This window comes from Poecilia latipinna, unplaced genomic scaffold (genome assembly GCF_001443285.1).
Source record: "Poecilia latipinna isolate Pla-1442-1.1 unplaced genomic scaffold, P_latipinna-1.0 Scaffold1908, whole genome shotgun sequence".
NCBI classification, from domain to species: domain Eukaryota; kingdom Metazoa; phylum Chordata; class Actinopteri; order Cyprinodontiformes; family Poeciliidae; genus Poecilia; species Poecilia latipinna.
In genome coordinates, this window is record NW_015114524.1 from 12813 (window position 1) to 23482 (window position 10670).

A 10670-nucleotide genomic window follows, 5' to 3' on the forward strand; every position below is an offset into this window, starting at 1 on the left:
TAAGGAAGTCAACACTTAAAAGCCTTTTTTTTTTAAAAAAAGGCTGGAGAATAAAATTGACACTACAAAATATGAAAAGGCTGGAAAAAAAACTATGCACACAGATTTTGAAAAACATTAGAAAATTAGCACTTTTCTGTTAAGATCCTGTAAGTTTTCTTAAGACCATGGAAACTCAACTTTCTGTGTGGCTGGTTGGCTCAGCTGGTCAGAGTGAGGTGATGATAATTCCGAGGTCATGGGTTCAATCCCCATACTGGCCAAAGCAAATATAAAGGGTTAAGGATATCAACATATAAAAGCATAGAGAAAGCCTGGAAAAAAACATTTCTCACAAAGATTTTGAAAAACATTAGAAAATTAGCACTTTTCTGTGTGAAGATCATGTAAGTTTTCTTAAGTCCATGGAAACTCAACTTTCTGCGTGGCTGATTAGCTCAGCTGGTCAGAGAGTGTTGCTAATAATTAAAAGGTCATGGGTTCAATCCCAATGCTGCCCAATTGAAGTATAAAGTTTCACAATATTGACACTTTAAATAAGGCTCAAAAATATTGCAGGTTGATTTTGAACATTATAATATGACTGCGTTTGTCAAGATCATCTAAGTTTTTAGTAAACCGATGAAAACTCCACAACATGAATGGCTGGTTAGCTCAGCTGGTCAGAGCGTGGTGCTAATAACGCCAAGGTCATGGGTTCAATCCCCATACTGGCCAAAGCAAATATAAAGTCCAAGGAAAATCAACAAATTTGAGCCATAGAGAAAGGCTGGAGAATAAAATTTACACTAAAAAATATGAGAAGGCTGGAAAAAATGTTTCTGCACACAGACTTTGAAAAACATCAGAAAATTAGCACTTTTCTGTGTAAAGATCAAGTAAGTTTTCTTAATTCCATGGAAACTCAACTTTCTGTGTGGCCGTTTAGCTCAGCTGGTCAGAGACTGGTACAAAAAGGTAAATGGTTCAATCCCCAATGTCAGCCAATTGAAGCATCAAGTCTTTCACAGTATTGACACTTCAAATAACACTGGAAAATTTATCTTTATGCATGTTGATCTTGAACATTAGAATATGACTGCGTTTGTCAAGATCATCTAAGTTTTTAGTAAATCTATGAAAACTCAACAACATGAAAGGCTGGTTAGCTCAGCTGGTCAGAGCGTGGTGCTAATAACGCCAAGGTCATGGGTTCAAACCCCATAGCAACCAAAGCAAATATAAAGTCTTATGAAAATCCACACTGCATATTGATTCTGAAAAACATTATAATATGAACTCTTTTCTCAAATCATCAGTGGTAAGATCATGTTAGTTTTCTTAAGTCAATGGAAACTCAATAGTATGCATGGCTGGTTAGCTCAGCAGATCAGCATATGGTGCTAATAACACCAAGGTCATGGGTTCAATACCCATGCTGGCCAACTCTAACATAAAGTCCTTCATAAAAGAATGCTGAATAACACCATTATGCATGTTGATTTTGAAAAAAATATATATTTTGAATATGAGCACTTTTGTCAAGATCATGTAAGTTTTTCTTAAACATAACCATCAGTTTGGACAAATAAACTCAGGATCAGGAAGAAGTGACCTGTTGCTTCGTTGTAGTAAACGCTGATCCGGTCCAGCTGCAAGTCGCTGTCTCCATGATAAGTTCCTGTTGGGTCGATGCCGTGTTCGTCACTGATCACCTCCCAGAACTAAAGACAGAAAAAAAATACATGAACCAGAATTATCTGATTAAATCCTGGAATTTGGATGTGTCTTAAGGTTTCAATTTGAGTGAATTACAGAAAAAGACAAAACTCTGTTCTGTCTGTGTCTGTGTTCTGTTCCTAGGATCTAAAGCACATGCTGATGTTCAAATATATCATAGCATCACAAGACCACCTGTAAAACAGAAACAAGTCTGTATGTTTCTGGTGATATGCTATTTACAGCCTGAAAACCTTTAATTTGTGTCAATTTTATCCAATCACGTTGAAGTTCAAGCTGTAAAAACAGCTCACATTTAAAGTAGGTACTAAAATGTACAATGTTATTGCTTTCAAAGATTATTAAAATCATACAGAACTCTCACTTTGACCAAAATCACAGCAGGAAGGAGATTACGACATAATTTACAATTTAGTCTGCAAGTTATTAAATTTGAAAAAGCCAACTTCTTTTTCTGAGAATCCTTAAAACCCTCAGTGTTCATCTTTAAAGACATGCCCTCCAGTTCTGATGTAACCAATATCATGGCATCAATTCTAACCTGTTTACCAGTACGGGACTCTGACTGGTTCTAATTAACTGACTTGACTTGTATATTAAGTCTCTGCAGAAGGAAGGGTGGGACGGGAAATGACAGGTTTTAACTGGTTCTGCTCTGAACTCTGCTTCGGGTCAAGGCTGCATCTTTAGGAACCCGGATTGGGCCGTAGTTGCAGGGATCAGCAGAGCTTTGTCAGAGGATTCAGTCCGCTCTCCATCTTTAGTGGCTGACATCCCGGTGCCAAACTGTGGTAAGAGCACACACTGTCACAGCAGATCAGCCAGCTGACCTTAATCTCAAGTAAGGGCTGTATCTGTGGGCGTCTTAAGAGAAGAGGGCAAAATAGCTTCCCCAAAAGCAGCTTACAGCAACATTTCCTTTCAATTTTAGCTACTTTTAACTCATATTTAAACTTATTAATGTTAGCTTTAGATTATTTGAATGGAGTCATCCAAATGTATTTCTCAAAACCAAAGAAAAAATAGCTGAGGGTAAATTACTGGCAGCTTTCTTTGACCTTTTAACCTTTGCTTTAATGTATTTTTGATGATGGGAGCCGGGAGAATATGAAGGCTGAGGGGATTTTGGTTGGATTGTGTTAGTGAGTGGTTTCAAGCAGAGTTAATCCACTGTCAAACATTCATGACCTCAGACTCACTAAGTCTGCTGTAAATACACTTGTTCAGTGATCAGGGCTTCTGACTCGGGCCATATGCTGCTGCTGCCACGCCTGTTCCTGCAGCAAAGGAAACTCAGTTCAATGAGGCTTTAAATGGGGCAGTCATGGAGAATTAAGCTATTATTGCTCAAATTTATAAAAATATTGTATTTAATGTGAAACTAAAAGACATTTTCATGCAGCCTAATGCACTAACAGAGAAAACAGGAGTTATTGATATGTCAACTGGTTTTTCTTTTCTGAATATGAGCATCTGATCAACTGAGTGGAAAGGCAGCCATTCAAATGACCTCATCAGTGTTTCAGGGCAGACACTGGACCACTTGTTAGCCCCCCACCCTCCGCATTCCTCTGCTCTGCCTCAGCAAATTTCTTCTTTTCACCCTCTTGTTGGGTTTTTTTTCTCAGTGACAAAGCCTCACAAGCAGGCCAAGACAGCAGCTGGCCCTGTGAGTTTCCAAAAGCCTGACCAAACCCATTAATCATCACTCCAAAGCTGCTATTGATGCTTTCACGTCGTTTTAAATTTTAAATTCCCCTGTGTTGATGAGGCGGACAAAAAAAAATGGAGGCCACTGAGAATTAGAAATTGCAAAACTTAAGTTCTTTTAATAAACTGGTTAATTAGAATGAATAAAATTACATCTAGAACATATATTCTTGAGCTGTGATATGGTGAGAAATTAATCCTTAATAGACTTCACTGTACATTCTGACCACTAATTACTCTAGTTATTCCTCAGTATAGATAATGTGACCTATACTTAGAAATAGGTCACATTACCTAATTAAACACTGAATAGTTTCTTATTTATTTAGACTCAACAGAAAACATTCAAATTAAAGTAACAATTTTCCAACAAAAGCTCAGAGGCTCCGTTAAAATCTAAATAACACAAATATACATGTATTTTTTCATTCTTTCCCATTCAATATTATGTTTCAGAAACCTTTTAGACAAAAAAGTCATTTCGAAAACATTTCAAGTTCAGTATATCAAAGAAAAAAAAACTTAATCCCGACTTCTTTTTAACTTTTTCCTACCTTTGCACCAATTTGATTCCCGCACTGGCCAGCCTGAATATGAACAATTTCCCTCATGGTTTATGTTAGGGAGTGATGAAGATGAACTACAAAAAAATGCTGGGCTGAGGTTGACCTACTAACCGAACCGGACCAGCGGAGAGAGGAGAGTGTTGAAAGATCCGATTCCAACAGGCGGGCTTTAAGCCATGGGAGGGAACGATACCGAATCCCCTTTTTTGATTGGCTGATGTTGCTACATGTCTTGGTGATGATTGGTGGAAACGTTTTCGTAAGGGGTTTCCGTGTCATTTCGGCAAGGGCTTGGAGAATGAAGCGGTTTTGTCATAGACATAATATAAATCAGTTTAAATCATATTATATTATGTCTATGGGTTTTGTCATTGCTGCCTCGCTGGAATCAAAGGATCTGCTCGTTAGCATCCAACCGGTGTACAGTCCGGGCGAAAACAGCGAGGACTAACGGAGAGTTGTTTTTTTCTCAAGTGGTACAGGGGTAGATTACCCATTTTCCCTTCTGTGCACCACCCAGGTCCGTTCACCGTCATTACCCGTGTTATGTTATGGACCATAACTTATAAGAAAGGACAGCATTCAAGTTCACACATTGCTAAAACCATAGAAGACATTGCCAAACTAAAAGCTATAAGAACCGATCAGGAAAAACAGAAGCCACAGAAAGTTTTAATAAGCTATACAACAAAGAAGAACAAAACCCAGGATAAATGAAATCTAAACATAAAAGCTACTGCGTGGGTATTAAAAAGGCCCACTCAGATGAATAAAATTGGAGGCACAGCATAGTTTAGTGACAATAATGACTGCATCAATGTGAATAATTGTTAAACAGATGAAAAACTGTGTAATTTAATTGTAATTTAATATAAAAAAATTAAGCAATCTAAGCAATGAATGTGACTGTCATTTATACAGACAAATAAGCCTGGAAATCCCAAAATATAAGGATTATTTTTCAAGTTTCATAATGTGATGCTGACGATATCATTGCTTCACTGTCTGCAAGTCGGTGGATTTTGTTCTTTTATCAGTCTTGTAGTTCTGTGACTAGACAACACAAAACTGTGCACCGCTTATTGCAAGCCCTTATAAATGCTGAAATCCCAATTATCAACTGTCCGACGGTGGTAAAGCTACTGCATAAAAGGCTCCACTTTAACATAAAACTCAACTAAAACTAAGCTTTTTGTGCTTGATAATTAGATAAAAGAAATAGAATAACTTTGCACAACCCCTTGTGAGGATCAATTCCCACTTGCATAAAACATAATTTTACTAAACAATGATGATCCACTTCATCACACGTTTGCAGTCAACCCACATATTGTGGTCATCCTGATGGGTTTCTCTGTTGATCACTAACATGTTAAATGCTACAGTAATATTCCTGACATCATGCTGTTGGCATAAAAATGAAGGGCAGTACAAAGAATGTGGCTTTGTGTCATATTAACCTTGTGCTGGCTGAAATTTTATCAAAATTATTATTATTGGCTGTGGTGAAAATGGCAGCGCTCAAAAATATTTATGAAATAAGACATCTAACCGTAATCTGATCGCCCTCTCCTGGTGGAAATTTCAATAGAATATTTGTTCTCCAACATCAGGTCTCAACAAGCACAATAGTGCTACCAAGCAGGGCTGGTTCATGGAGTAAGTTGGGGTGGTAACTTGACACAGGTTAATCACTGTCTGGTTTTCTGAAACCGAAAACAAAGTATACACATACTTAACCCAGAACCTACACTGAATTTCATTTTCTGAAAAAGGGCCCTGCTGTTGAAATGTTTCATGTATTTTTGTTGTTGTTGTTGTTGGTGGTGGTGGTGTTGGTGTTGGTGTTGTTGTTGAGCTTAGCAACAAAATGAAAAACTGATTTTCAGTTCTACCAAGTTAGCAGTTTGGAAATATAAAAGTAGATTTTCATCCACAAACACCCAGCATATCTTTTTTAATGTGTTTTCAAGAAAGATAAGAGAAAATACATCACTGCCTTGTACTGTTGCAGCTAATTTACATGAGTAGACTCTTCAGACTCAACTGACAGAAACACAGAGGAACCTGGACTTGTCCACCAGAACCCAAAACCAGCATAGAGTGGTTCAGTGAATGTGGTGTTGTAGGTGTGGAGGTGGATCAGTGAGTCAGCGGAGACTCTGTAGAAGGACAGAATGCCAGCAGGACAGTTCACATACACTGCTACTCTGTTGGAGACAGAGGAGGAGAGATTTGTTTGTCTGTTTTTGTACCTGACAGAGTAACCATGAACATCAGAGCAGCTGAGACTCCATGACTGATGATAATATCCAAACCTACAGTCTTTCCAGTCTCCTCTCCGTTTGATCTCTCTGGAACTCACAGATATAAAAACTCCTCCTCTCCACTCGACCTCCCAGTAACAGCGACCAGTCAGACCAGTTCTACACAGCAGCTGAGGAACATCAAATCTGTCTAGATGATCAGGATATGACTGAAGCTCTTCCACAAGTGTCACCTTCCTGTTGTCTTCAGACAGTTTGAGCTCTCTGCTCACTGTGTTGGTGTCAATTGTGAGCTGACAAGAATCTGATGGGAAAAAAAACCCAAAAACAATCCAACTGCAATTATTGATCACTTATTGAAACTTTGTTGTCATGAATCAAATGAAAAACACACTTACACTTCCTCAGACCTGGTGTCAACCATTGGACTCCAGAAGGCTCAACCCTGAAAGGAAGAGGGGGTCAGATCATCAGTCTCTTTCAGTAGCAAACATGAACATTACATATCTCTCTCACACACATTGTCCTATTCTGGGAAAGGAACAGTCTAACATTTGGATTTACCATACCATACCAACTTTATTTATAAAGCACTTTAAAGCAACCACAGCTGATACAAAGTGCTGTACATTAAAACACAACATAACAATAAAAAATAAATAAATAAAAACTCTTACAGTTTAAAAACAAACAAACATACAATTTAAAACTAGATCCCACTGGAGTTTGAAAGCCAAGTAAAACAGATGGGTTTTAAGACGAGCTTTAAAAGTGGACAGTGAAGGGGTCTCTCTAACGTGCAAAGACAAGTCATTACACAACTTGGGGCCCATGACAGAGAAAGCCCTGTCCCCTCTGAGCTTCCTTCTGGATCTCGGTACCTCCAAGAGCAGATGATCTGCTGACATGAGAGATAGATTTGCACTCTGATACACTGGTTCAACACAACCAAGTCATGCAGTGCTTGTTGTGACTGTGACTTTCACTTTTTGTGTGCCATGATTCCTGAATTTGGGTTATCTCACTACATATGAGGTGCCTTAAATGTTCTTTTTGCAATATTTAATAGATTTGTCCATTATTATGGCCTTTGTATCTCATCTCCTGTTTTTTTTTTCTTTATTCACGTTCTGTTCTTTTTATAGGAGGTTTTAGAAGAATTTTAACTTAGAATTTAATCAATTGTGTTCCACAATTGAAACCAGTCTCAGTGTTATGTCCTGGATTATTTTGAGCTATTTTTTAGGTTTGATTATTTTATTACCTTAGTCTTTTTGCTTGATTAGATCATCCTTGTATCCGTTTTATTTTTTTGTTCTTTTTAGTTATTCTTTGTTACTCAAGTTTAACTATGTTTTAGGTCTAGTTATTATTTTGTATTATATTTATTTCCTAGTCCTCTCTCTCTCACTCTCTCTTTTCTTCCCCTCCTTACCTGAGAGCTTTCAGTCTCCAATGTGGATCCTTCAGTCCAGCCAGCAGCCGCTTCACTCCTGCATCTCCTGGATGATTGTAGCTCAGGTCCAACTCTTTCAGAAGAGAGGGGTTGGAGGTCAGAGCAGAGACCAGAGAAGCACAGCCTTCCTCTGAGATCAGACAGCCTGACAAGCTGGAGACACACAATTTAACACACATGATGAGAACTTTGAGGTTGAACCCAAGGTATGAACTGGTCCTTTTCAGCAGAAAAAATATATACTTGTTCTTAATTGAATTGGTTAACATGACACAATATGCAGACAGGTTGCAAGAGAGAGGTAATCTGCATATGCCCTCGCCAAGGGACAAGTCTCACTTATTCTAAAACTTTTTTGGGGGAAATCCTGCAATTTGCAACCCTCGTAAACCCACCTGGGAGATACCTGAGCAGCATTATTCCAAGGTGATTAAGTCTGATAATTCAGAATATAATTTCAGTTCCTAAGAGACAGGGCAGACTTTTCGATGACCAATTTAGGTTCCCCACTGATAGCAGCTGCCAAGTGTCTATAGCTGCTGGTCTCCTGGGTCCTCTTGCCTATAGCCTCCAGACTATCTGAACCAGTCTCCTGAATCTCTTTGACAATATTTCTGGCATCTTGGGATCCTACACCTCTGTTGATGACCTCCTTGGTGTCTGCGCCGCTATTGTTGCAGATTACCTGTTCCAAGCTCTGCCCTCCAGAACATCTCCATGGGTTTCCTCAGTCAGATAGCCATCCTCTGGAACATCTTTGTGGGCCCCTTTGAAATACTTCTTAGTGAACTTTGGACTCCAATATTCAAACTCTCAGTCACTCTCCATGAACTCTTGTTTATTTTTTTGGTTCCTGCTGGCCTTCTGAGGTCCCTCTGCCTGTTCAGTTTTATGTTGTTTTTATTGTTAATTTCTGACCTTTTTCTGAGGGGGAAAGAAGATATCTGACTTCACCCATGATGACGGTGAGGAGGACAGGTCTGTTCCTTCTCCAGTTATGATGTCCAATGTTGCTAATATCCAGCAGATCTTCCTACTTACCTGGAGGGGGCAAAGGGTGATGGGGTCATATGGTTGCTCTTTGGACTTTAAGGCTTCTTCAAATTGGCAAATAAAGAGAGCAAGATCATCAAGAAATGATGACGGTGAGATGGAGAGTGTTGAAAAAATACTGTCATGATGCTTTCAAATATCTGGTGACATAAGAGTGACTGAGTGAGGCTTAAGAAGGGAAGGAAGTGGCACAAGAAGAGAATGAATGGTAACACATCAGCTCAAAAACGAAAAGGATAAAAGGGATCATGACAGGTAAGGGATCTCTGCCATTTTTGTTCCAGTCTTTTTTCTGTTGTTATGTTTATAGACCGCTCAGCCATTGTACCTCTTTGCATACTCAAACAAATTTCATTGTTGGAAGAGGGTATTTATTTATGGTACAGCCTTAAAAACCCTGAGACTGAAAATTTCCCCTCTGTCAGTTATTTTTCTCCTGTCACAATTGGCTTTGCCTAAATTGCAGAATAAAATTTCTATTGGCATCAACAATTAAGGGGTTAATGGTAGTGTATGCTAGGCGATATGTCAGAAAAACTTTGGATAACACTTTATTTGAAGGAGTGCACATAAAAGTGATGCTGTGATAAACATAAGAAAACACCTGTAATGAACATGAAGAAGTCATCATAAAAGATTTGCGACTTGTCAGGAAGTGTCATTTGGTAAATAATGACGCTTTAAATGCAAAGTTGATACATTTAAAGGACCTTTAATGAAATATTTAATGGAACTTTGCATTAAAAGTGTCATTATTTACTGAGTAATACAAAGCTGACACTCTTAATGAACTTTTAATGCAACTTTTAGTTGTGCTGGAAAGGTTGTTCGCACAGGGTGCCAAATAGTCTTGGACCACGTCTGGTGCATTAGCCAGAAATCTGGTGTCAACAGGGTTGAGAACATTGTACCTGAGAGTCTCCAAATTGCAGTTTGGACTCTCCATTGCAGCAGATAGAATCTTCACTCCTGAATCCTGCAGGTTGTTGTTACTCAGGTCCAGTTCTCTGAGACTGGAGGACTGGGAGCTGATAACCGAAGACAGAGCTTCACAGCTTCTCTCTGTGAGGTTACAGCCACTCAGTCTGAAGAGACAGGGAGAAAAATCTACAATTAAACATTTAATCAAAAATAATGTGTTTTTCTTTCCACCCAACAATGTTCTCCTATAAAAGATTAATTGAATTGTTTTATTTTACACATCTTTATGTTGTCTTTTGTTGTGAACTGGTTCATTATAAATAAACAAAAATATGAGTAAACATTTACCTAATCATTAGAAAATTTCTCACGTTCAAAAATACATAAAGTAACTTTTGCATTCTTACAGAGCTTTGTTGGAGGCTTTAACCACTGGCAGCAGCCTCAGAAGAGCCTCCTCTGAAGCAGAGTATTTCTTCAGGTCAAACACATCCAGATCTTTTCCTGATGACACTAAGATGAAGACCAGAGCTGACCACTGAGCAGGAGACAGTTTATCTGTGGAGAGACTTCCTGAACTCAGAGACTGTTGGATCTCCTCCACTAGAGAACGATCATTCAGTTCATTCAGACAGTGGAACAGATTGATGCTTTTCTCTGCAGACACATTCTCACTGATCTTCTCCTTGATGTACTGAACTGTTTCCTGATTGGTCTGTGAGCTACTTCCTGTCTGTGTCAGCAGACCTTGTAGGAGTCTCTGATTGGTCTGCAGTGAAAGTCCCAGGAGGAAACGGAGGAACAAGTCCAGGTGTCCATTTGGACTCTGTAAGGCCTGGTCAACAGCTCTCTGATGAAAAGACTTTAGTTTAGGTTTATTATTATTAAATAATGAAGACTTTTTAGATGTTTGTGTTTCTTCCATCAGGTTGACTCCAGAGTTGATGAAGGTCAGATGAACATGAAGAGCAGCCAGAA

At 38.7% G+C, this 10670-nt stretch overlaps 1 protein-coding gene and 2 non-coding genes across 3 annotated transcripts in view; 2 read left to right on the plus strand and 1 right to left on the minus strand.

The window, feature by feature from the left end:
- The first annotated feature begins 643 nt into the window (after positions 1–643).
- trnai-aau (transfer RNA isoleucine (anticodon AAU)) lies at positions 644–717 on the plus strand. The gene has a single exon. It is a non-coding gene; the product is annotated as a tRNA-Ile (tRNA).
- A 421-nt stretch (positions 718–1138) lies between these two features.
- trnai-aau (transfer RNA isoleucine (anticodon AAU)) lies at positions 1139–1212 on the plus strand. The gene has a single exon. It is a non-coding gene; the product is annotated as a tRNA-Ile (tRNA).
- A 382-nt stretch (positions 1213–1594) lies between these two features.
- Positions 1595–10670, minus strand: part of LOC106935093 (NACHT, LRR and PYD domains-containing protein 3-like) — a gene marked incomplete at its 3' end in the record, with an annotated part of 17536 nt that continues 8460 nt past the window's right edge. Inside the window, exons 7-12 of the mRNA XM_015015388.1 lie at positions 10100–10540; positions 9683–9856; positions 7698–7871; positions 6661–6707; positions 6361–6566; positions 1595–1703 (exon numbers count right to left, since the gene is read on the minus strand). Coding sequence (XP_014870874.1) covers positions 1595–1703; positions 6361–6566; positions 6661–6707; positions 7698–7871; positions 9683–9856; positions 10100–10540 — 1151 coding nt within the window. The remainder of the gene's footprint in view (positions 1704–6360; positions 6567–6660; positions 6708–7697; positions 7872–9682; positions 9857–10099; positions 10541–10670) is intronic.